General features: G+C 46.7%; 2 protein-coding genes across 9 annotated transcripts; one reads left to right on the top strand and one right to left on the bottom strand.

Moving 5' to 3' along the window:
* Positions 1-150: 150 nt before the first annotated feature.
* Positions 151-12,945, bottom strand: COQ9 (coenzyme Q9). The gene is made up of 9 exons (XM_081030510.1): positions 12,782-12,945; positions 10,481-10,649; positions 9,183-9,318; positions 4,927-5,069; positions 4,562-4,646; positions 2,994-3,098; positions 1,581-1,736; positions 1,179-1,232; positions 151-850 (listed from the first exon to the last, which is right to left on the bottom strand). The coding sequence occupies exons 1-9, from the start codon at positions 12,849-12,851 to the stop codon at positions 815-817; spliced, it is 954 nt and encodes a 317-aa protein (XP_080886636.1). The 5' UTR covers positions 12,852-12,945; the 3' UTR covers positions 151-814.
* On the top strand, positions 12,888-25,560 carry CIAPIN1 (cytokine induced apoptosis inhibitor 1). Of its 8 annotated transcripts, none has more exons than XM_081030506.1 (9): positions 12,888-13,027; positions 16,971-17,176; positions 17,569-17,721; positions 19,070-19,146; positions 20,588-20,756; positions 22,214-22,287; positions 23,153-23,268; positions 24,223-24,304; positions 24,837-25,560. In XM_081030506.1, exons 2-9 carry the CDS (start codon positions 17,020-17,022, stop codon positions 24,945-24,947), a joined length of 939 nt encoding a protein of 312 aa, XP_080886632.1. In that variant the 5' UTR covers positions 12,888-13,027; positions 16,971-17,019; the 3' UTR covers positions 24,948-25,560. The 8 variants fall into 8 exon arrangements, with proteins under 8 accessions (XP_080886632.1, XP_080886628.1, XP_080886635.1 ...); XM_081030502.1 differs by having other exon boundaries at positions 12,996-13,198; XM_081030509.1 differs by lacking the exon at positions 12,888-13,027 and adding an exon at positions 13,189-13,378.
* Positions 25,561-25,725: the final 165 nt, after the last annotated feature.

The raw sequence follows: 25,725 nt of genomic DNA, 5'->3' as shown, positions 1-25,725 counted from the left end.
GTAGCATATCTCCCAGCAATATTAGGCAGCACCAGGACCAGAACTCAGGTCTCCTGCCAGCTGGTCTCAAGCCTCTTCCATAACACTGTCTCCCTCTGAGGACTTGGATATCTGCCACGGTCTGTATGAAAACTAACTACACAACAGGAAACTGATTCAAACATATTTATTGTAATTTTACAGACTCTAGGTTCACTAATAATCCTGCAATGCATGCTGGTGTAATGTGACACCAGGCCTGGGATCACACTTCTGGCTAGGCTGTGCACCACTGTCCAGCAGGCACATGTCTCAGGTGAGGCAGCTTTATGAGGATGTTCCCAGGTGCAGTATCTCAGGATGCTGGAGAGGGAAAGGGCTGCAAGGAATGCCTCTGGGTGCACGTGCCTGTGCTGTGCTGTGGATGAGTTGTCACTTGGGGTGGCTTCATACCCTGACTCTGACTTAGGAGCCCCAGAGAGCATTTCTAGGAAGGTTAAGATATGATCAAGGTACCTGTGAGACCATGACAGAGATGTGCTGGGTTTCTGTGGATTGAATGCTTGGATGAGAGCCTCAGTTTTCAATCACACAGCTGCAATGCAGTAAGGCCAGGCCTGGTATTAGGACTGAAGAAGTGGCCCAATCTCAGGCTACAACTGGATCATTAAGTGCCCTGTAGTTTCCAGGTGGCTATGGTGGTGACACAGGAGTCCTTGAATGTTTTCTCATTAATACCCTGTTCGTGGATGGCACTTCCTACTTTTCAATGCCCTTTAAATTTATCTGCAGGTTTTCTTCTGAGCACTGTAGCTTACATTACACCCCTTCTTGCTCACCGGCGCTGGTTTAGACCTGTCAAGTTCTTGAGCTGATAAAGGGATGGAAAAGAGAGAGAGATGAGGCCTTGCCCTCCCTCTAGGACTCCAATGGGAAAGATCAGGATTTTTAAGGCAGCATGTGAAGCTAGAGTACAGAGATCTGACATATCAAGGTTCCAAGAGTCAGCCATGTTTCTTGATGTCAGTAAAAAACAAAGAGGGGGTAATTGGAATCAAGAGACTTGGACTGAATCAGTCAGTATCATTATCAGCTTTCAGTTTAAGGCTACAAAACTACTTGGGGGTCAGTGATACATCAAATAAGCACAGGGCTGGAGTGGGATGGGGGAGGGCAGGGACCAGCTGGGCAGTACTCACCGTCACTGCTGCACCCATGAGTCCTTGCACCAGTGCCTCTCCAGTGGACTTGACCTAGAAGGAGTCAGAGTCAGGTTCTCTGAAGCCATCACAAGCTCAAAGGTGAGACAGGTAGGACAAACCAGCAGGCCTAGAACTCCACCCAACAGGTAGAGCTAAGAGGGCCCTGTGTACTGGGGGAAGAGCCTATGGACAACGCAACCGCAAATGGGCCAAATGGGCCACATGTGGCTTTTGGGGAAGGCTGGTATGAGGAAGAACCAGCCAGGTCCCCTGGGGAGGCCCTCAGGACTGCCAGTTGAAGCCAAACAGGAGTAAGAGAACAGAGCGGTGCCCGACTGTGGCTTGAAGAGGACAGTGTGCCTAGTGAGGAGGCCTCCCAAATGGCTAGCCCCCCACTACCTGCTTGGCAGTGTGGCCCATGTTCATTGCATCATTAATCCGGTTTTCCAAGAAGCGCCAAGTGTCCTCAAAGTCTGGGGAGGAGTCCTGCATCATCACCAGCTCGGTCGTGTTGTAGATGCCAGCCAGCACAGCGCGGCGAGTGTACCAGTTGAACTGCAGAGAAACCCACCCAGGTCCAGTGAACATGGACCACTACTGCTGAGGGCGGGGGGAATTCAGGGGGAATTTCTACCCAGAGCGACAGGCACTCTTGGGCTCCCTCCTGATTTCTTCTTTCCCTCACAGACACACGTTCCTGTGGACAGCACAACTGTTCCCAAATGTGGCTGGGCATCAGAATCACCTGGGACATTAAAAATGGAAGCTCCTGGGCCCAACCTCTTAGCGTTGAGTCAGTGGGTCTGAAGTGCCAGGAATCCGAATGTTTACTAAGCAGCCCAGGTGATTTTGCTACATCCAGTCCCTTATGGAACTGTTGGCGAAAAGACTGTATCTTAGAACATCTAAGTTCCGGGGAAGCTCTGTGGTCAGCCAGTTAGGACCACACCTTGGTGTGTAAATCAGGAAAGTGAGAGCTGAGACAGGATCGTGGACAGATGAGAACACCTAGGAGGAGCTAAGGGTTCAAGTCCTTCAGCCTCTTCTGACTGTTCTGGCAAATTACTCTTCAGAGCACCAGTGCAGCTGCTCCGTGTTTTATTCCTTTAATTTCCTTGCTTTCTAATTTCATTTTCCCACCATCTCTGTTGGTGGTGTATTCCCACCACAGGGAAGTTTATTAAAGCACTTTGTTAGAACTGTGGTGGGTGCATTGCTTTTCTTTCCCATCTTGGATTCCATCAAGTACCATCACTATTAATTTCTTTTTATGAAGACATACTTTGTTTTTTAATTTCCTAACAGAAATATGATAGCATTAACAAGTCAGATTCTTTCCTGGTGCCTGTTTAAAGGCTCATTGATCTCAGTAAAGCAGACCAAGAGGGGCTGGGGGGTGGGAGTTATTTTTAAAGCAATGGGTGTCTCCATGGCATTAAAAAGAAAAATCAGTATCACAAAAGACACACAGAGAAATTCTGCTGCAAAACCTAAACCTTAGAGGAGACTGCAGGGGAAATGATTATAAAATGGCAGCCCAATCACAAGGCCGCCTGATGTCCTATGTCACCACTATAGGTCGGAGGAATAATCAGCGGTTTCTGGCCAGAGTGCTGATCCCTGGATAAAGACCACCTAGATCCTGTGGCTTGTGGAGGGCCTTCCTCACACCTTAGTCTCTCCTTACCAAGACGGGGATGACACTGCAGACCCTCTGAAGGGATTGTGATCAAAGAAATTTCATGAACTTCTTGAAGCAATGCTTAACCCAAGCCGTTCCCTGTATCCTGTGGGCCTGCAGAAAGCACTCACGTCAGTGGACTGGTCCCCAGCATAATGCCACATGTCGTCTACCATGCTGGTGAGCAAGTTCAGGCTGGGCGGGATGTTGTGAGGGAGCATGAGGATGCTGAGGGCCTGAGGAGAGAAGGACAGAGGAATAGGTATTGCACACAGGTGACAATCGCGTGTAGGTGGATGGTGGCTCACCTCTCCACTGAGGTATGTAAAGAGGCCTGCCCAGCTTTCATTCTGGGACCTACCATCTCCACCCCCTCCTGGCGGCTGATGGGAACCGGGGGCAGATCCTACCCTCAGCGGGCCCAATCAGCTTTTCAATGCCTAGCATATGGACTTGGGAATGCAGAGAGCAGAGAGTCTAGCCTAGTCTCTCTGAGTACTGACAGCAAGGATGGGGGAGGGCAGCCATTCTGTAACACGAAGAAGTACAGCTAAGACGGGACTCTGGGGGTGGTTTCTAGATCCAAATTCTAGGCCACTCCCAGGACCCAGTAACATTCCTGCCCTTGACGCCCCACTGCAGCCTCAATAAATTCCTCTGTTGTTTTTCTGTGCTTGTTTAACTCAAGTCGATTTCTGTTACCTGAAATCAAAATCCTTCAACTAATACAAATGATGGCACAAACCAGAGACACCTCTATTGGCAGACGTCAACTCCTGACAGTACAAGGTCTTGCCACTTTACCAACTCTAGAATCCCCTGGCTGTGGCCTGTGGCAGCTGGACAGAGAGGTCCTGGATTGGCTGGTTTTCTCTTAGTGAAGGAGCCAGAAGGAAACATGCTGAATCAGGAAGCAGCCAGGGCCTAACAGACTCCTTTAACTATGAGGTGGAATGAAGCAAGGCCACAGGTGTGAAAATCAAGTGTGGCAAGCACAGGCAGGGGGCAGGACTCTCAGCTGTACTCCCCTCACACCCAGCCTGGAGTCAGGCTCACTGCAGGTGTTCAAATGTCTGTCAATCAACTGACTGAAATGACATGCTCAACAGTGTCCCAGCTGGGTGGAGGACACTAGATGGTCTCTGTGTTCTCTCATTTCTGATGTGCTTTGACTTTACTTTCTTAACCGAGAGAATGGCCCACACTGTGATATGCTTTGAAAGTGGAAAAAAGAAGCTCCAGAAAAGGGGAGAAAAGCCCTTGGAATGAACACTCCAATTTTCAAGCATTACACTGACAATCTGCAAAGAAGTCCAGTCCTCTGAGATCTGGAACACGAAGGCCTGTCAATGACAATGGCCAATAAGATGTGCTGACCTTTCTAATCTCCTTCATGGATGCCTCCTCACTGAAGACCTGTTGGCACACTCAGGCCCCGCAGACCCCCCCAGGAGGTGCGCTAGTACCCAGGCTACTCACATGTCCAGGATCTGAGACACAGACGGCACCCCCAAATCTGAAACCTAGCTCTGCCAAGCGCACAGAGCAAGCCTGGGTTTGCGGAGATCAGTGCGCTAACTTCTGAACAGTGTACAAGGTCCTCCGAGTGAAAGGTGCTGACAATTATAAATCTGAACACACTGTTGCCCTGGGGCCTGGTGCTCAATGTATGGGCTCAGCATTCTCATGGACTCTGTACCCGGGGCCAGTGCTCAATGTATGGGATCAGCATTCTCAGTCTGGTTTCCACGGCATCCCTCAGGAACTGGTCTGTCTTCCTCTTCCTGGAAGAGGGAAAAGAAAAGAGTGTGTCTCTGGGTCGAAGGCAGGGGCTTGGCGCTACACTATTCACTCAGCCTAGGGAGGAGGGTCTCACCAGCTCCAGATGCTGGCCTGATTACGGCTGTCAGAGCAGGGGGCTGCCTGTCACTCCTATCGGAGCAGCAGGACTGCTCAATGCGGCTCTTTTGGCCTTGCTTGGACTGGCCTCCCGGGGACAACTGGCGGGGTCTGAGTTCCTCGATCCTTAGCTGCCACCCTGAGTGATAATGCCATAGGACTTACTCTGCCTGGCCCAGCTGTACCAGCTTCTGCTCCTCTTCCAGCACACGGGTGAGCTGAGTGTTGCACTGGGTCACAAAATGCAGGATCAGCTCACTGCCATCATTCCCAAACATGCTGGCTGCTGCACTGGAGAGACCCAAAGACTACAGAAGGAAGAGGGAAAACAGAAAGGTGGCAGCATGTGTAGTGGCCACGTGTCGCCTGTTCGTCACTAGTGCCTCTTCTGCTAGTAACAGCAGCTTGGTTTACAGCAGGCCACCCCACTCTTCATTCTCGACCATGTCTGAAAGGATACGCTGGAGAGAGAATTCCCAGCAGCACAATCTAAGAACGCTGTGCCAGACCTACTTCCAGACTTTTCTGTTATTAAATGAGCTAAAACATTTCCCTGCTTGCTCAAGCCAGTTAGAGTTGAGCTCTGACACTTGTGACCTGGAGTTCTAACTAACATAAAAAAGGGCTCAGGAAGAGCACGTATAACTCACTCCCTCACCAATTTACGTAACCTAAATCTTTTGGAAATTAGGCCTCTCAGTTGTATACACACAAGCGCGCGCACATACACCCACACACACACACAAAAAAAAGTTTTCTTGAAGAGCTGTCAAGGAGTTAAAAGGATCCTTTGCTATCCGTGATACACAACCTAAATATCTTGGAAATTAGGCCTCTCAGTTGTGTGTGTACACACACACACACACCCCACATAAAACAAAGTTTTCTTAATGAGCTGTCAAGGAGTTAACAAGGACCCTTTGCTATCCTTGATACACGGCAATCACTGGGCACCTACTGGAGGCAGGGGCAGAGGGCAGGAAGGAACAAAAAACACTGAACTCTAAATCTCCACCACTGGGAGTCTCTTCTGCTAGAAGACACAGCCCTTTCGGAGGCAACTTTGGTCGCTACGCACATGAACATCAGCGTGGAGCAGCAGCGACACGGGCAGTGTCTGCATCCTGGCCATGTGCCAGGACCCTGTGAGCACGGGTCATACACACCGACTGCAGCCCCACAGCACCTCCAGCAGGTGGGTATTACCATCACCCACGTTTTACAGATGAGGAAACTGCGGCTTAACATTCTTAACCACCAGGCTAGAGTGCCTCTAATATGAATGTGACAAGAACCTCAAAAATGCACCAACTCTCTGGGACAGTGACTGAATCATTGTCTCGGCTCCAAAGCTGCCCTTCCATCCTCGCTGTGATGCTGGGGCTCTGCAAACCACACTTCTAGCTCCATGTGAGGGTCTCAGAGGGTGCACAGAGGGAGACTGCGAGGCTGGAGGAGGAGGAAGGGACTTGCTCCTTCCTGGTGACTCCTGTCTGCGGGTGGTTTGTGTGGGCACCGTCCCAGGGATGCGTCTCCATCCTGTGACAGCCGCTGCACCCAGTTTGCAGTTTTCCCAGCACTAGCAGAACTAGTTCATCAAGCCGCCGTCCTCTCCCTGTCCTCCCACCCGCTCGACACTCCCACCACGCCTCCTTCTATGGCAGCCCCAAGGGACCCTTCCTGCCAACCTGGAGACGCCAGCACCAGCTGAACAGCGGCTGTTCCTCAGGGCTCTGAGGGTCCCCTCCACAGGGATTCTCCTGCAAGCCCCTAGTTTTAATAATTCCCACTCCTCCTTTTGTCCCCAGCCCTGGGGATGGGGGCTGCATCCTGCAGTCGCTACCTCCATGTCACCTTAGTGTGCTTCCTGCCCTCTCAGTTACCCGCTCACCTGCTTTACACTGAGTTCACAATTCTTTGTATTAAATTCTATTTAATACAGATAACAGGCGTGGTTTCTGTCTCCTGGCTGATAACACTCCCTGAAAGAGCAACTTCCCCGAATGTCCTGAAGAAACCAACCAGAAATGTACCTAAATTTATGTCGCACAAATACGTTTATAATACTAAAAAACTGGAAACAACCCAAATGTTTACTGAGTTCAAATGAATACAATAGGTACTATGCAGCTGCTCTGAATGGACACACGCAGAATGAAAAAAGCCAGTTAACCACAGAATATCCAGCAAATCAGATTTCTGTCCCCTACAGTTCCACAACTTTTGTAATGATTCTTTCAAACCTTCTCTGCTTCCTCCAAACCTTGGTCTCCTCCCACCCTTTCCTAACTTCAGGTTCATGAGACAAGCACACCTGCTTCACAGAGAACTTGGAAGCCATCCCCTGGGAACTTCCTTAATGCTCTTCTAGAAGCTAAACCTGCGGCTGTCTTCTCCAACTTTGCCATCTAGGGCCAGCCCTCCCACATGTCTTCTGGGTTTCATAATTCCTGCCTTCAAGGAACTGCCTGCTTTTGCTGTTGCCACTTTCTCTTATGTCTTCACCTCGCCCTTGTTTCTGCATCTCCCATCAGTGTTCAAACATGCTCAAACTTCCATCCCTATTCCCCAGCTTGGTACACACTAGCTTTCTTCTACCCTTCGCAGCCAAACACCTCTCTACTTCCTTGCCTTCCACTCACTCAACGCCCTCCAATTACTTCAGACTGGGTGCTCCCCTCGGATGGCTGCTGCTATGGTAACCCATGGCTAGTTGCTTTGTCTCCACCATCAGGCCACTGTCTGAGTCTTCTTTGCCGAGCTCACCCTGTTCCACCCCACCCGCGTTCCTTAAGGGCCTAGACTCCTCTCTTTCCACATTATACTCTAGGCACACCCACATTACCCTGGGCAACCTCATTCTCGTGCATGGTTTACTTGCCACATATATATTTTGAGGATGCCCAAACATACTCGTGTACTCTAGTGCAGATATCTTGTTTCAGACTTGTATGCTTGAGGTCTTCTGTTGGTTGACCCCTCACACTCAACCAACAAATTTCTCACACGATCCCTCCCCAAACCTGGAATTCTTCCAGAGGCCCTAATCTCAGACAACGGCACCAACATGTACCCACACGTGATAACTGGAACTCTGGTGCTCTCTTGTCCTATGTCATTCTACCATCAAATCTACCCACCTGTCTCCATGTTCTCTGCCATTGTTTTAGGCCAGAAAACACCCATCTCTCCTGGATGACTGACAACAGCGCCTGACTTGCTGACTCCAATCCACCTTTCACCCAGCAGCCAAATGACAGTTTTGAAATGTCGAATTTAATCCTGTATCTTCAATTATTCTTAGAATAAAAGCCTAACTCCTTAAACTTGACCTTTAGGGTCTTTCCTCATTCAGCTCACAAGTCTCTCTTCCTTCACTCTCGACACAACGATTTTCTTTGCTCTTCTCACGTGGCAGGCTTCTCTCCACATTGCACAAGCCGTTCTCTGTCTGGACTTCTAAAGCCTAACTCATTCCATAGCTCTCAGTTCAAAAGACTTTCCTGACCAGCACATTAGATCAGGTCCCCCATGTTATGCCTCAATAGCACCTTTTCCCGAGAGCCCTTATCACATTTTATAAACACGTATTTGTACATTTTGCTTAATGTCTCTAGACTAGAAACTCAACAAGGGCAAAACTGTCCCCTGAGACCGTTACGCTGTCTCCAGGACCCGGCACAGTGCCTAGTGCACACTGTCTGTCAATAAATATTTAAAGAATAAATGATTCATATGTGAAACTTTTTCTGAAATTTCAAAGAACAGACATTTAAATGTTGATAGTAGGATCTTTGGTAGATCGTAGATAATTTTTTCATTCTTTTCTATCTCTGTATTGTTCCAAGTTTTCACAATGAGCAGAGTGGAGCACAGTGCTTAACAAGGCAGGGGGAAATGCTGATTGTGAGACTTACTGAGAAAAATAAGGTATGTTGGTCTCCAAAGTGGTGCCTTCTTGGGAATTTTCAAACACCCTATTTCATCAATTCTAAGATGCAGATATTTTTTTCATTTTAAACAATCAGTGTGAATTGTATAACTGACGGTGCATTCTAGTTTATAGGCAGCAATTTTCTCTTTTAGTGATGCACAAAATAATGGTACTTCTTACAAGCAATGACACCTTAGAGTCAATGAAATACAATAGTTTTGATCATAGGCAATTCTTGCCTGATGGGCTGCCTTTACAACCTAACTCCCAAGAACCCATTCCATCTCATCTTCTTTTTATATTAAAAAACAATTTAAAAATGAAGCTATTCCCCCTTATTGGGAAAACACACACACCCTCCCCAGAAAGTCCTGCAGCAGTGAGTGGTTCCAAGCGGGGCTGGTTCCAGGAGGCCCTCTGCTTTGGCTGCTGCCGCTCCCTCCTGACTGATCTTGGTCAGGCTGCCCCCACCCTCACCTATACACACCTGGGCTCCTTCTGCAATTGCCTCTGCTGTCCACCCGTGGGCCGGCACGAACTCCAGGGCTGCTGTCAGGATGCGGTGCTGCAGCTGCTCCTCACTCTCATGGTCCTCCTCCTCCTCGCCACCCTGGTCTGTGTACCTGAGACCCAAATCCAAGGCAAACGTGAGGACAGAGCCCAGTGCACCTCATCTTCCTGCCTCCTGCCTGGCGCGCACAATAAGCCGCCCAGGCAGCAGAGGCTCTGTGCCTCCTCTAGGCACACGTGGAGCGGACATTTACTTTTGTGTCAGTATCCGTGTTACAAAGCCACCACAGTACAAATGATATCACCCTTCCTCTCCCATGAAGTCACTAAGAGAAGAGAAGCAGTGAGCGAGGAGGTTGTGCAGTAGGAAGGCATATGCTCGCAGGACCCTGGATTTCCGCTTATAGCGCTTAACACAGTGTCTTTATCTGTATTTGCACAAGACTGTACTCCATGAAGACAGAAACAACGGTTACATTATTCACAGGGCCTGGCACAAAGTAGGTTCTCAAAATATATTTTGTTGAACTGAAATGAAAAGTACTTTAATCAGGAGACCAGAAAAATGACTGGGAGCATTCTAATTTCAGAGCTAGATTAACTTCTCAGTGGTAGGATTAAGAAGAAAAAAATATCTAATGGAAATGTAAATTATTACCTTTCTGGAGGGCAATTTGGCCCCACATATGTAACAAAATGTTATTTGTGCACATCCATTGACTCTGCTTCCATTGCTGAGAGAATGACATACTTTATCACATTATTTTTCATACCAGTGAAGGAAATCTAAATATTCATCACTAAAAAATAGGTTAAGTAAACTTTGGGATTTCCATTTGCTAGAATATTATGTAATCGTTAAAATAATATAGACCGTGAAAAGACATTAAAAATGTGCTGTTAAGTAAAAAAACAACAGGTTCTGAAATAGCATGTATAGTATATAATATAATTAATCACTATTATATACCTAGGTTTATATACAAAATATGCTTAGAAAAACATCTAAAAGGATATTCACAAAAATGTTAGCAGAGTTATTTCTGGGTTTATGAATTCTGGTAATTTCTGCTTTATTTTTGTGAACTTCTTTGTAATGCTTAGATGTTTTAGAATGTACAGACACCATTTTCATTAAAAAACCATAGGTTCCTTTCACATAGTCTTAAAAATGATAAAAGATGAGAAGGCGGATAGAGAGGAAAGAGTGCGGAGAACAGATATACCTAGCATGCAAAGTAGCCAGAAATGGATAGACTGGGTTCTGGTGCCTACCTGGGAGGTGAACGAGAGGACTCTGGATTGGGTTCTTCTGCCCCCTGTGTCTCAGAATGTTGCTGAGAAAAGGAGGGGGGAGGTTGTTGCTTCTGCTCATCCGAAGATCTCAGCTGCAGAGCTGAGGCATGGAAGGCACGTGGGACCAGAGCTGGTGGGCAGCGGGACACTGAAACAGCAACTGGGCTGGTCAGTCAGTGACACTTACCAGAGAACACCCTTTAACACCCAGAGCAGTATAAGGGATGGGAAAAGGAAAAGCAGGGCAGAGTCTACTCCAGAACCCCTTCTTCAAGTGTTGGGTCTCAGACAAAAGTCTTGGGTAAATTGGCAACCTTGAGACATGATGGGGAGGTAAAGCATGAGCTGGGAAACAGAAGACCTGGCTTCTAGGCCTGTTTCTATCATATCTTAGCAGTGTGGTAATGGGCAAACCACTTCATCCCAACGAGGATGACTTTAAAATATGCAAATTAAGAGTAATAATGCCTACTTGCTCTATGGGAGTGAGGTTGAAACAAAAAGAAGTTGAAAATATTACATATTTATATATCGTGGCAAGAGTACTGGACTAGAAATTAGGTCTGAGTACTGACTCCCTAGTGTTTATATAGTGTCTAGCTCCTTTCTCATCTGCAATATTGGCATACCCCATTTACTTTAGGAATGGGCTTTTGGAAAGTAGAGTAGTTGTTTCCTAAGCATGGGCTCATACTGCTTTTTTCTTTCCCAACATTGTATTACAAAAATTTTCAAGTTGAAATAACAGTGGCATGAACACCGGTATATCCACCACCTGGGTTTTCTGTATTTAGCCCATCACACTTTTCATTCATCAATCCATCTTATTTTTTGATGCATTTGTTACAAACCTCAATATTCTCCATCTCTAAACATTTCAACATGCATGTCATTCAATATTTACTGTTCTTCGATTGAGGTGACATTTATAGACAATGAAATGCACAAGTCTTAAATGTGCCAATTCTGAGTTCTGACAAATATATACACTTGCATAACCTAAAATCCTCTAGAGAGATTACCATCATCCCAGAAAGTTCCCTCATGTTCCTTCCCAGTCGTTCTCCAGTTTTTCATTCCAGTTTTGCCCTTTCCTAGAATTTCATCTACGTAGAATCACAGAGTATGTCCTTCTTGTGTTAGACTTCTTTTGTTTAGTGTATTTTTTAAATTGACTCATATTTGTGTAAATCAGTGGATTGTCACTTTTTATGACTGAATGGTATTCCATCATGAAACACTATTCTGTTGATGGACACCTGGGCCGTTCCAGTGCTATTAGAAGTAAGCTTGCTATGAATATACTTGTACAAACCGTTTTGTGAACATGTACTTTCATTTCTCCTGGGTAAATACCTAGGAGTAGGTTTGCGGGGTCACAGGCATTACTTTTACTAAGCACATTTAGTTTGCAGTTTCCTATCAAAACAACTAAAGGGCACTCCTTTTTAAAAACTCTAGAGACCAACTCAGGGAACAATAATTTTACAGGAAACACAGCACACAGTCAGTTGTGTAAAAAATATGAGTATTTTAGGACATGTATGGAAAAGATGGAGCCAATATTCATAAAACTGTGAACAAGACGGGAAGAAACATCGAGGAACCGCTGTAGTTCACAAGATTTCAGGTGACACGCAGGAGACCGGTCATTCGTTATCCATTTATGTTAACGTGTCCATGCACCTTAACATCCTATTTATGGAAAGTGACATTGGTTTTCCACCTACGGTAGTGATAGAAAGTTTCCTCTTTTAAGTAAACATCTATATTTTGAAGAACTCAAATGGATAACCAAAAATACTGGCTCTATCGTGTTACAGGTGGTCGGAGGATATCAGAACTACTGACTTGGTGGGGAAACGACTGACTTGGGACACAGGGTGTGGGCGCTCTCTGAGGTTGTCTCGGCTCCGTCCCCCAAGTGGTCCTGGCCCAGGGACCGGGCGATGGAACTAAGAGGCTGGGTCCAAGTCGGCCAGTTCTGCAAACACGACCCGTGTGACCTTGCGCACCCACAGCCCTCTCGGGGGCTCCCTCAACTCCACCAAATGGGAGCGACAGGCCCTGCTGCGCTGCCCCGGCCCCTCACAGCTGGAGGCTGGGGGCAGAAGCCAGCCGGACGGCCCGTTACGTTCAAGCCCGGGAAGCCGGCGGCTCCGCGCCCGTGCCCTTCACCTCACCTTGCTCGCGGGCCGCCACGGCCGCCTTATCCGCCCCGCCTCCAGCCCAAGCCGTCCTCGCGCGCCCTCCCCTTCCCCCGGCTCGGTCGCCCCTCACCAGGCAGGCACCGCAGCTGGAGGAACCTCCAACCCACCCGGCCGAACGCGCCGGACACCGCCGCCGCCATCTTGGAAGCGGGCACGACGCCGACGGCGACGAGACGGGCAGCACCGAGAGTGCGTCGCAGCCACTTCCGCCCTCCCAGCGCGGTCGGACCCTCCTCCCTCTCGCGAGAGGCGCGTGTTGCGCGTGTTGCCGAGCCGGCGGCAGCGGGGAAGCCGGGGATCGAGTCCCGGGTGGCAGGTGAGCTTTGTGCGGGTGCCCGAGAACCCAACCTGCCCTAACGGTCCCCTCCTGGCTCTCCCGGGTCCCCAGATCTTCTAATCTCCTAGCCACAGTCCTGTGCCTCCATGAGAACGTAGCCATGGCCGCCTCCCTGAGGACTATGGCGGGTTTCCCCCCAGGGAATCCAGTGTGAGTGGCCGAACCCGTCCTGTCTGTCCCTGACGCGGTGGCCTCTTGCCCTCCCGGGGCCGCCCCGTCTCCTGCGCTGCGGGCCCAGGTGTGAGGCCCCCGGGACGGCGCGCCGAGGAGTGAGCCCGAGTCGGGGTCCGAGACCGGGGTTTGAGACCCGCTTCTGCCAGTAGCCGGCGGGTGTGTGTGACCTTGGGCCTCAGGCCCTCGGACACTGGGGGGGCTGGTTTTGTCCGGGGAGGAACCCGCAGTCGTAATGTTGAGTTGGTGTCATGAACTATTTCCCAAACGTGCCAGCCTAGGATGCTTGTTAATAAACGTGATACCCGGGTCTTTCTGCCGGAGTTGATTCGGTACCTTGGGGTGTCGTCCGGGCATGTTAACTAATGCCCCCAGGTGACTTGTAGGCTGTGCGGGTTTGGGAAGGGCTGGTGGCGTCCCTTCGGGCATCGAGTGCCGAGCTCTGGGCGAGCCGGGGAGGTCGTGGGCTCGGCTCGAAAACAAATGCAGCTGGAGGACGTTTCCCTGGGATGGTCATCTACCCTCGGGGTTCGTACGGTGTTGGTAGGAAGAAGTACGCGGTTTTGTGATTAGGGAGTAGGGACGGCAGCAGCTCAGCTTGTCCTTCTGTAAGTTTTGTGTTTGCAGTGAGGCCCTTGCCTTGTATCTGCTTTGCACACCCCTTACTAACCCTGGTCTTTTAAAAACATTTTGCTCTCCCCTGTGTGAGCGTGGAGACAGCCCTCCTAAGCCGAAACTGCCCAAAGGTTAAAATTTCATATCCATGTCTCTGGATTTCGGGAAAGTACTGTTGGTCACTTGGATATCTGTTCTGAAACCCTTAACTCTTGGCACCCACCTAATTGCCTGGAGACAGTCTTCCATTTTCCTGTGCGTTTTCTGTTTCCTTGCTGGTGATCACCTTTTCTCCTGTGTGTGTGTTGGGGGGGACGGCGGGGGCGTTAGTCAGTTCGTTTTAATTAAAATTTTCTGGTAACTGTCAGTATTCTCAGAATTTTTTCTGCACCTGATTTAAGAGATTGGATTTTGAGGTTGAACTGATACCCAAACTTCAATCTTAATTTTTTCTCTTGGCCCCTTTATCCTTAAGAGAGGCCAGATGCCTCACGATTTGATGTTTACCCGGTACCTTAAAAGTAAACAAGTGCATTCTGGAAGTTATTCTTAGACGTCTGCGGTCACTGCTTGCCAAGCAGGTAACATTGTAGAAGAGCCGTGGGCATGTGCGTGCCGCAGAGTTGAAGAGGCCCTTAAGTCCAGTGACGTGACAATGACTTACTCTAATCCACCTCTTTTTAGTTACGAAACTGGGCTCTGAGTCATACTTCTAAGTATGTTGATTTAAGTGCCAGACATTTTTTCCTTATGTTTTTTTTTGTTTTGTTTTAAAGACAGATTGTTAACACAAAACTCTGATGATGAAAAAGGCATCACATTTTGGCTTTTACATATTTAAAAGAACATTCCCATTTTATTTGGAAAATGCTGACCCAAAGTTGTGGCTGTGTCTGTTTTTGAGGGTTGATGTTTAATAAATATCTTTTTATGATCTCCCTCTTTTGGGGGAATATGGCACGCAAAGCACTCTACGTTCTTCTAATTTACGGACACAATCCCACTAAAATACTGTAAATGTCATAAAGTATAGCTCTTATACTGTGTAATTCCAACAATGAAAAAGAAGCTTCACATCCTCCCAGCCAGCACAGCTGAAGAGGAAAAACAAGGTTTTATAGGGCTGTTTGAAGCAAAGGCAAATAATCTGGCCACCGAGAAGTGGAGGTTCATTTCTTTTAGAGCGTTTTATTGAGCTCTATGTGCCAGGCTCTGCCTGTCTTTTCACTTCTGACATCAGCTTTGCAAAATACGAAAGTATTATCCCTCCTTTATTGATGAGAAGAAAGGCTACTAACTCGCCCATGCCAGGTAGCTAATGACTAGAAGATCTAGTGGGAGATAGAATCCCAGTTCATCTGTGTTCAAAACCTGTGCTCTGTAAACTGCCTCCATAGAGGTTGCTGAAAAGGTCCAGACATCTGGCTTTTTGTTTTTCTCCAGCTAACAAGTAACCTTTGGCCCCTCGGTTCTTTCATGAGGATTTTTCTGTGAGTACAGTGCAAGGTTGTAGTAGTCATTGGTGGGCAGGGAGCTTGTTATCTGTTTCTATTGTCCTAAGAGAGAACCTGTTCCAGTGTCATTCTGGAAACAGGTCATTTATTTCTTATAACTTGATGTCCAGCTATCCATATTCTTATTTTCCTTGATTGATTCTTAAATGTGAGATTGACCCCAAGTCTTTCACCTTAAAGATTTGCAAGGCTTCTTAACGTTATGTGACAGCTAAAAGCTTAAACATTTTAGTTTGTGACTATGTGCTTTTTAGGGATTCGAAAACCATAATTCAAGGACTAAGGAATCCTGCTTGTCTGACAACACTTGGTAACCTTTTACCGGGACTTGAAGTCAGGTCAGAATAATAGTGTGCATTCCACATGGAAGGAACTAGATAAAAGTCAAGAGTGAGTGAAAATGCAAACGTTTTTTATAGAACGAGGAGGGATTCACTTTGGAGAGGTGTGGAGCCAAATTATGGAGGACCTGAATCCAGAAGACTGAGGAGTTTTGATTTTGCTCTAGAAAACAAAACTTTAATAACTCTTTTAGGAAATTAGCAAAAAATCAAAGTGCTACAGTATCATGGTCATCGGAGCAAGTCATTTGAAGTGAACATTTTTAAAGAAGGAAGAATGTAGAGGACATGGCTTAAATTCAGTCCCAGAATGTCTGTGGTGGAATAATGGTTACTGAGTTAGTCACCTCTGCAGAAGAGAATGCTCAGCATTAGACTGATCCATGCTTGGTGTCCCCACCACAGCTTCTGTCTTAGTCATTTATTGGAGCTATTTTAAGTTGGAAACTTCGTGGCATTAATGTTTAAGAAAGAAAGGAGGAACTGAGTAGAGTGCTATCTCCTGACCTAATTTCATTGTAAGCATATGGTATACTCATCTGAGTATCAAGTGGACGAGAAAGTTGACCCATAGAGGGAAATTTCCGTAGGTTAAAAGCATGCGCTTTACAGTCATACGGACTTGGATTTAACGCCCCCTGCTCCCTTTACTTTATCTGCACAACACTTCTAGTTGTGTTACCTGGACAAAGTCAACGGCCTTAGTTTCCTGGCTGTAAAATGGGAATAATAATCTAGTTTAAGATTATTCTGAGGTGCATGTAAGATAATGCTTGTAAAGTGCTTTGAACAGTCTGGCTAATTATTAAATGTTAAAGAAAGACATAGTAGGTACTGTTGATAACTGATACAATGATTATATTTCGATGAAAGGGAAAATACTCAATTTGCTAAATTTAATAACTTGTCTCTATTTAAAAACATTAAGCTTGTGGTTGGGTTATATCTGCCAATTTGTCTTCCTTGCTAAATCATACTTCTGCCTAATTACTGTCCTGTGTGTTTTATACTCTGGTCAAGCTGAGTTGTCTCATATCAAAGAGGAAATAATCTTTTTGCCAAGTTAGGATTCTCACCGAGGAAGTCACCTGCCCTGTTTGTTGAGTTTGTTGGGATTATGAAACCTTGGGATAATGGGTTCATTTAGTCAGACTCTGGTATGAACAGTAAGATTTTCTATGTGATCAGCTTTTCCTGGTTGGAGGTCAGAATTAGGTTGTGATTCTAATGATATTTGATGGTGCCGCGTGGGTTAAATTATGCTTTCTTTCCTCCGCTCAGGCTTGACTCTCCTGTGGCTCATTGTTTTGAGATCCGCAGCACTGCAGGGATGGCAGACTTTGGGATCTCAGCTGGCCAGTTTGTGGCCGTAGTCTGGGATAAGTCCTCTCCGACGGACGCCCTGAAAGACCTGGTGGTTAAGCTTCAGGCGGTAACCGGCAAAGAGGGTCGAGTGTCTGTAGAAAACATCACCCAGCTGTTGCAGTGTAAGTACCTACCCAGGTTGTCTTACAGGGTGGAGGGTGGGCGGAGGTGGGTCGGTTTGAATGGGACTGCTGCATGTCTGTTGTTCCTTGATAACTGAGTTTTTGTTTTGTGTGGTACATGATAGTGGGGGGCAGTCACCCTGTTGTTTTTTGGTTGAGATATAGTACACTTAGGAGTGTAGTTGATGATTTCTATAAGCATGTTCTTGTTTCTTATTAGATAGTCCACAGTATTTTTTTAAAAAGTATTTTACTCTTCATCCAGCTTCCGTTTTTACTTCTTCCCCTGAGCATATGAAATTAGACTGAGGAGAGCGGGGCAGCAGTGTCCCACTCGGGGGCTTGCTTCTGGGGTCCAGAGGATTGCTGATTGGAGTCTTCCTTCTTTTCAGCTGCCCACAAAGAATCCAGCTTTGACGTTCTTTTGTCGGGTGTGATTCCTGGAAGCGCCATTCTGCATAGTGCTGAGATTCTGGCTGAGATGGCCCGGATCCTTCGGCCTGGTGGACGTCTTTTTCTGAGAGAGCCAGTAGAGACAGCTGTAGGTAAGGAAATCTTCATTTGAAAGACTAGAGTTTAACAGAATTGAATCTTTAGGTATGTTTGTTGCGTCTCTCTGAGCAGTAGGTATCATTTAGAGATCAATATTCCTAGAGCCGAACCTCCTTCTTCGGAATAAGCTATTGTAAAAAGCTGAGGAAACACATCTGAACAAATTTATGATTTTTGACCCATTAGGTAGTAAAATAGAAGGAAATGAGAAAATGGCTGGGTCTTTCAACAGGTGAATGGTTAAACTGTGGTACATCTATACCATGGAAAATTATGCAGCAATAAAAAGGAACAAACTATTGATATGTGCAACAACTTGGATGAATCTCGAGGGAATCATGCTGATGAAAAAGCCAATCTCAAAGGGTCACATGCTATATGATTCTGTTCACATAACATTCTTGAAATAACAAAGTTATAGTGGTGGAGAACAGATTGGTGGTTGCCAAGGGTTAGGAGTGGGAGGGAGCAAAGGCGTAGTGGAGGTGCTTGGTGGTGATGGAACATTCTGTGTCCTGGTTATGGTAGTGGTTACACGAACCTACACACACACACACACACCTCCACGTAAAACTGGTGACATCTGGACAAGCTGTATGGACTATCAATTTCAATTTCCTGGTCTTCATACTGTACCATAGTTGTGTAACCTCCCTGAAGTTTTTTTTTTAAACTTTCTGTTATCCATCGTTATTCTTAAAATGACTGGAAGTCTGGGAATGATGAGGTAATTTTGATTCATGTGTAACTAAGGATAGAATCCAAGAAATAAAAACATCGTTTTGCTCATGTGGTGAAGTGTCAAAGAGTTATTCAATTCTGAATTTTTAGCATTTTTTACTAGACTTTCCACCAAAATATGACTGACTTCATCAAGTAAAGTAATAGAAGTGAAAGTGTTTTAAAATGTATAAAAGTATTTATGTAGAAATAGGAACTTCGTGTATATAGCAGATACCAGCGTTCTTTGCTGGGAATGTAACCCTTAGGTGATTAAACAATGTCCTTTCTCAGGACTATAAAGAGAACATGCAGTGCTTGTATACTTTAGAGTTTCTAAGCCGCTTTCTCAGTCATTATCCAACAACTCCTGGAAGGTTAGATATCTCCAAAAAGCAGAGAATGATAAGAAACAATAATAATGGAATTACTATATAACATTTAAAATTTGTAAGAGAATTTTGAAGAATGAAGTTAAAATAATATCACAAATCTTATATACATTAAAATAGAATCGGTTATTATTGTTTTAATGCCTGCTGACCTAAGTAGGCTGGAATCTTAATTATTTTTCCTACTTTGACCTGTAAAGCTGTTGATTGGGGTTTTTCCTCTTGGCAGTTGACAATGGCAAAGTGAAGACGGCCGCTAAGCTGTGTTCAGCCCTGACTCTTTCCGGTCTTGTGGAAGTGAAAGAGGTATGTTATTCTACAACCTTCTTTGCTGGGAATTTAAACCCTGGGTCACTAAACCCAGTATCTCATTGTCAGATGATACGAAGAGAGTCAGGGAAATAACAGCCCTGAAGGTGAGGTGATCAGTGTCGCCTAGACTAGGAAATAAGTTGAGAAGTGTTTATTAACATGTGAGATACATGATGCCTCAGAGGACAGAAACCTCTGGAATAAATCTCCTTTGAAGAGATTCAGACGGGACCCATGTGAGTTGGGGCATATTGTGATCTCAGTACTGCTGCTGTGGCAGGGCCAGTGGGCCACAGATCTCGTGATGGGCGTGGGTCCTGGGCCTAAGTGACAGGCAGCTCATCCTCAGATGTGTAGAGGGAGGCTGGAGGCGGTCGGAGGGGAAAATCCCATTTCTGACAATTCAGTAGAAATATTTAAAAGGAGTGTTTCTATTTCTACCTTCTTCGATGTTGAAATGTTCTTGTGTGAGAGGTGTTTTACCATGAGAGCCATTACAGCACTGATTTGCTACACGCCCGAGGGCCTTAGTTTCTTCCCGCCCACCTTTCTCATTTTACTTTTTAGTTTAAGGTTTTCCCTTTTTATTCTAAAATGAGGAATGCTCATAAAAACTCAGTTAATATTGAATATAAAGTTAATACAAAGTGCCATCCCAGGCCTTGGTCACACTTCCCTCCCCAGAGGAAGCCACCAACACTTTTTATATGGCCGTTCAAACTTTTTTTGTATTTACAAGTATACACACAAGTATATATTTACAAGTATATGCTCGCACATACACACACACATTTTTTAATGTGAATGAGGTCAAATATATACATTGTTGAGTCACTTGCTTTCCAGACATTTATCAATCTCAGTGTGTTGCTCCTCATTCTTATTAACGATTTAACAATATTCAGTGTGTAGATGGGCTGCGATTTATTGAACCATTCTGTAATTGTTAGACACAGAGGTAGCATTTTCGCCTTTTTTTCTGCTTTTACTGTCTGCTGCTACTTCTCCAGGAACATAGAAAGCATTTCGCTCCCCCTGTGGTTCTCTTCCTGTTAGGATAGAAATTTTACTCTTTGTGGTCGGCCTGCTTCCCCGTTGTGGGCTTAGGTCCTATTCAACAAGGCCACGTCTGATTCATCCTTATAATCACGATCATCACAATGAGTCTCAGTGCTTTATACCTAAGAGACAGATCTTTAATAAATACCTTAAAACTTCCCGAGAGTAGGCTCAAAGTACACATGGAGACAGAGTCATGCTGCAGGGTGGTGATGAATGAGCAACTGACGTCTCCCGCCATTACACTGCGTAATACGATATCCTGCCATTCTGTGTCCTTAATACCTAAATGAGTACTGGATACTATCTAGGTGAGCGTAGTAGAACACCATTTTGTAGGAGTGGAGCCTAATCCTTCTGTTGTCTTGAATTCCAGCTACAGCAGGAGTCCTTGAGCCCCGAGGAGATACAGTCTGTCCAAGAACACCTGGGTTACCAGAGTGACAGCTTGCTCTCTGTGCAGGTCACAGGCAAAAAACCCAACTTTGAAGTGGGTTCTTCTAGTCAACTTAAGCTTTCGATTGCCAAGAGGTCATCTCCATCTGGTAAGACTGGACATTCTTCTGAATGGACTTGGAAGGACATATAAGAAATTGAGCCAAATCTGACGGGGGTAGTGATATTTTTAGAGAATTAGTCCTTCCTTAATTTCTGTCATTTCCAATTGGAAGAGTGCTTAATGTACTATTGTCCTGAGCATTTTCAGTTCCCAAACTGAAATAATGCGTAGATATTATCCAGTCCAGGCCCTTCCACACTAGAGGACACTGAGGCCACTGGATTCTAGAGGCTGAGTCCCATCGTCTAGTTAATAAAGTCTTTCCAGGTCCCGATGTTGACATTTTCCTCAGCAGACCTCACGGTGGTGGTAATGACAGATAGAGTGCCCTGCGCTTCCCCTGTGTCCTTTACTTCTGTGCCGGTAAAGTCAGCTCTTCCTACTGGGAGGATCCTAAGACACTTGTAAAGATACTGCTCAGAAAATTACACTCCCTTCTCTTTGCCTCCACTTTACCTTTCCTCTCGCGGTTTTTTAATGCCTGAATTGAGAAAATTGCCCCAGCTGTGGGGTATGCAAAAATGTATAGGTTTATTCACACTGCTCTGTTTTGACTGTCCAGCCTAAATCTTCAAGAAATCCTTTGGAATGCTACCTAACCTTTGGAGAGATAGTTCCAGATTGGGTAGGAACAGCTCAGATGAGCAGTTGCCCTGTGGGAGGTGTGAGCATGCAGTTGTCACAGTGCTCGCTAGGGGCTGATCACGGGAGGTGATGCCCCCGAGGCCCGTTTGAGGACAAGCCCCACCTGAATGGGGTCTCAGCCCTTTCCCGCCCTTCCTTGCATTCTCCTGGCCTGGACAGAGACTCAGGAGCTGTGAGGTTTGTATCTGCCACTGGCTTGTGTGACACTGCCACCATCAGCTCTGGAGCTTATTTTCTTGTGTGTAACAGGTTTGTGTGAGGCTAAAGTTTTGCTGTTCATGATGTTGTTTGACACACTTTTTTTTAATCTTCAAATCACCTGCAGTAGATGCAGGGAGTGCCATTAGCCCCATGTTCTAGAGATGTACACTAAGTAAGATGAGGAGGAGAAATCAATGTGGAGTGGAAGTTAAAAGCATTAAACAGACTTGTATTTGTGGCTTTGTGTTACAGCCTAAGTATCTAAACCTGTTTCCTAATCTATAAAATTCAGATGACAAATACTTACCTCATAAGCTTCTTGGTAAGATTAAATTAGATGATACATGTAAAATATTGCATATATGTCCGGTACAAAGCACTTGCTTAAACAAACGGTGGCTTCTGTTATATCCTAAAGTGATTGGTCCAAGGTCATCATACCTTTTATACGTGGGAGAGCTGGGCCTCGAACCCCAGCTCTTGACTCCCAGTCCAGTGTGTTCTCTACGCAGCGTCTCCAGAGGAAGCACTTAGGCGGCTTGTAGTTTGTTTCAGGCTGCTTTATAGAGCTCTTTTCCTTTCGTTGATTGGACGCAGTGAAGCCTGCTGTGGACCCTGCAGCTGCCAAGCTCTGGACTCTGTCAGCCAATGACATGGAGGACGACAGCATGGTGAGTAGGCTGTGATCACGGGTGGCTTTCTTTTGGCCCCACTTCGGGTGTGAATGGTCTTAGTTGGGAGTGGCCTCTTTGGACCTGTAGGTGTGAAAGTATGTAAAGCCCAGCATTTGGCCGTGCCTGTCACCAGCAGTTTTGAATTAGAAGGAAACTCCACATTCACTTACATTTCTTTTTAGCATCTCTCTTCCCCACAGATTATTTTGTTCTCACTTCGTGTGATGTATTTAAGACTCTTGTGAGCATGTGTAAACCTGAAAAGAGTTTGTCCGCTGAAATATTTTTCCTGGCTCCTCTGGACCAGTCACTGAATGCTCACTGTCTTAAAAGCGGCACTTTCATCTTTGATCGGTGCTGCCTCTAATGAAGTTCTTTCTACAACCGTTGAAGTGATAGTGGCAGGCAAGTTACGTTATGGTTCTGCCCTCAGAGCTCACGGATCAATTGTCCACACGTTGCGCAAAGAATCACGCAAACGTGTGTATCGTGGGCCTTTTTCTCTGGAGTCATGTAGAATATCTTTTATTCTCTTCTTCTACCTGACAGCCGTTCTTATATTCACATAACTATAGCGCTTCTCTCTTTGTTCTTCCTGCTCCCCCCACCGCAGCCCACGTACACATACATTTGTATTCCGTACGCGTTGTAAATCAGTTCCCAGCCCACTCTAGCCTAACGTCTTCTGCGCACACTCTGGTTCACTGCGGTGGTCGGCGTGAGCGCGATGACCATCCCCACATAGGGTGGTGGGTGTCTCTGCGCGTGGGTGCTGGAAACCTGCGACCACTGCCTGGGACCACCTCAGCTTCTCATGAGCAGAGACCGTGACCGTGTCACTAACTCTTCAAACGCTCTCCAGGATCTCATCGATTCAGATGAGCTACTGGACCCAGAAGATTTGAAGAAACCAGACCCAGCTTCCCTGCGAGCCCCTTCATGTGGAGAAGGGAAGAAGAGGAAGGCCTGCAAGAACTGGTGAGTGCTGGCCTGAGCAGTCTGCTGTGCTGCCTCCAGGGCGTCTGGTTGTCGGGGAGTCGCACAGTCCGCTGTGAGGAGACATACAGAGGAGTGCATGAAACAGGACGTGTGAACACCCATGTCCAGAGCCCCCAGGCAAGAATCAGGGACGTCACTATTAGCAGCAGCACCTTAGAAGTCACCTAACGTGCTTCCTTGGCTGCATCTCGCTCCCTCTTCCCCACAGGAGGTTACCATTCTCCTAAATTTGTTAATCATCCCTGGCTTTTTTCATAATTTACCACCTACGTGTGAATCTCCAAACAGTATATTACTTGCTTGTGAAGAACTGAGTAGTAAGCCCTAGTCTTTCAAGGCCGGGGAAGGTTAGTGTTTCCTGTCTGTGACGTCTCCCAGGGAAAGATAAGACCAACAGGGCCTTCTGGTCTGGCTTCTTAGAGAACCTACAGGAGCGCCTTCCGGGGAAGTCCACAGGAAGAGTCGTGAGTGAGTTCTAGGAAACCAGGGACGTGCCTCGGTTAGAACACCTGGCGGCTGTCGTGTGAGGCAGCGACTGGGTGGTCGGCAGGAATGTAGTCGGAGGGGGTGGGCTGCTCTGTTCTGCGCTCAGCTCACCGTGGCCTAAGCTGTCCTCAGAGCAGACGAAAACAGGACACTTCCCCCAGGTGGACAGAGTGTCCTCAGCTCACTGTCAGGGTGTGTTGGGGAGAGTTGAATGCTGGGTAGTGGCCGCCCTCTGTAGACAGGGCATCTCCCAACTGAATCCCCCATTCTTCTCTCTTCCTGTCTCCCTGAACAGCCTCACGCATTTATCCTATCCGCCTGGCCCCACAGGCATTTGAGTTAAAGACATCGTGGTATAGAGTCTTAGAGCGCGTTTTGGCACTGCCAAGGATTTGGAGTTTCTGGGTGGTGGCCAGTCTCACTCATTAGTTACTGGTTTTCCCCCAGCACTTGTGGCCTTGCCGAAGAACTGGAAAATGAGAAATCAAGGGAACAGATGAGCTCCCAACCCAAGTCGGCTTGTGGAAACGTAAATATCTGGATCATTACTCAATATTCACAAAACCCCAGTGGTATCGGGCATCTTCCTAAACTACACACAGACTAGCTCCAGCTGCAAGGAATTTACTGCCCCAATATTTTAATCATAGGTGAAAATGTGGAAACGTGTGTAGGTCACAATGGGGGAGTGCGGTTATCTCCTGAGAGTGGGTTACCATGCTCATCCCTGTGGTGGGGGCTGTTTCTGATTTTTGCCCCTTTCTTCCTACTTCATAGTTAGCCTGAGGCTACTCAGCCATTTGGCTGTGCTTGATTATGATTTGAACTACATAGAATATAGAAATAATAAGGAGCTTCTCTAGACCATTGTTTTCATGAAAACAGAGATCTTTAAAACTCTCACATCTTTAAAACTGAGTCCCAGTTGGACCTACAAACACCCAGCCATTTCCTTCAGGCCACCGTGGCCTCGTTATGAAATTAAGAGTCCCATTCTTCTGGTCCATTTCTCTGGATTAGATGATACTCGACGTCCCCGCATGATTGTCTTCTCTCAACAGTGCTATCTGGGTGATGCTTTCCGCTGTGCCAGCTGCCCCTACCTCGGGATGCCAGCCTTCAAACCTGGGGAGCAGGTGCTTCTGAGCAGTAGCAACCTCAGTGATGCCTAGAAGGGACACCGCATGGGACACATCAGCTCCTCCGGCCGACTCCGGCCCTCCGCTCTCACCGTCGTGGTTCCTCCCATCTCTGGATTTGCTCACTCTCCTTTGGAAATCCATCTGTGGGAAGGCTGCTTAGTAGATGGAGTGCAGCTGCCTGTGGGGTAGTGGTGAGCAGGGCTGCTGTGGATCCAAAGACCAAGGCATCGTGGGGCCCGGTACACTGAGCGGGGCCTGTTTCTTCACCTGGTGTTAGGGGAGTGGAGTGTGTCCCGAGAGGCTCTCCTCCCAATGTCAACATGCTGACCACAACGCTCTCCGAGCCCAGACATCCCTGAGTATTAACACTCGATCAGAGGGTCCCTACCCTCTTCAAAGCTCGGCAGTAGCGCCATTGCTTGTCCTCCAGAGCTGGTGGTTGACTCAACATGCAGTTCTGGTCAAGTGTCTCATGACCTCAGGGCACCAAAGGAATCACTCATTGGTTGCTGTGATCATAGCCAGTGTCCTTCTAACCCCTTTCATCCCCGCTCTCCCCGTTTTAGTGTATTACATCTGTATTTTGTTGTCATTTCTGTTAATCTACAGTATTAAACTTGTGTACTTCCGCATGCCAGTTGTGAAGAGCGTGTGTGTGTCTGTGATGTCTGACACAGCCATCCAAGCTCAACTTGGACCACATAACTTTCTTTTTTGGAGAGATTTAGTGTCACACACAGAAGGGGCTGGTCCTACACTTAGGGACTGGGGCCTTTCCCCATCTACGTAGAAGATTCCAGGTTGATGA

Source organism: Rhinolophus hipposideros, assembly GCF_964194185.1.
Source record: "Rhinolophus hipposideros genome assembly, chromosome: 21".
NCBI lineage: Eukaryota > Metazoa > Chordata > Mammalia > Chiroptera > Rhinolophidae > Rhinolophus > Rhinolophus hipposideros.
The sequence above is the reverse complement of the archived record's forward strand: the minus strand, read 5'-3'. Positions and strand labels throughout refer to the sequence as shown.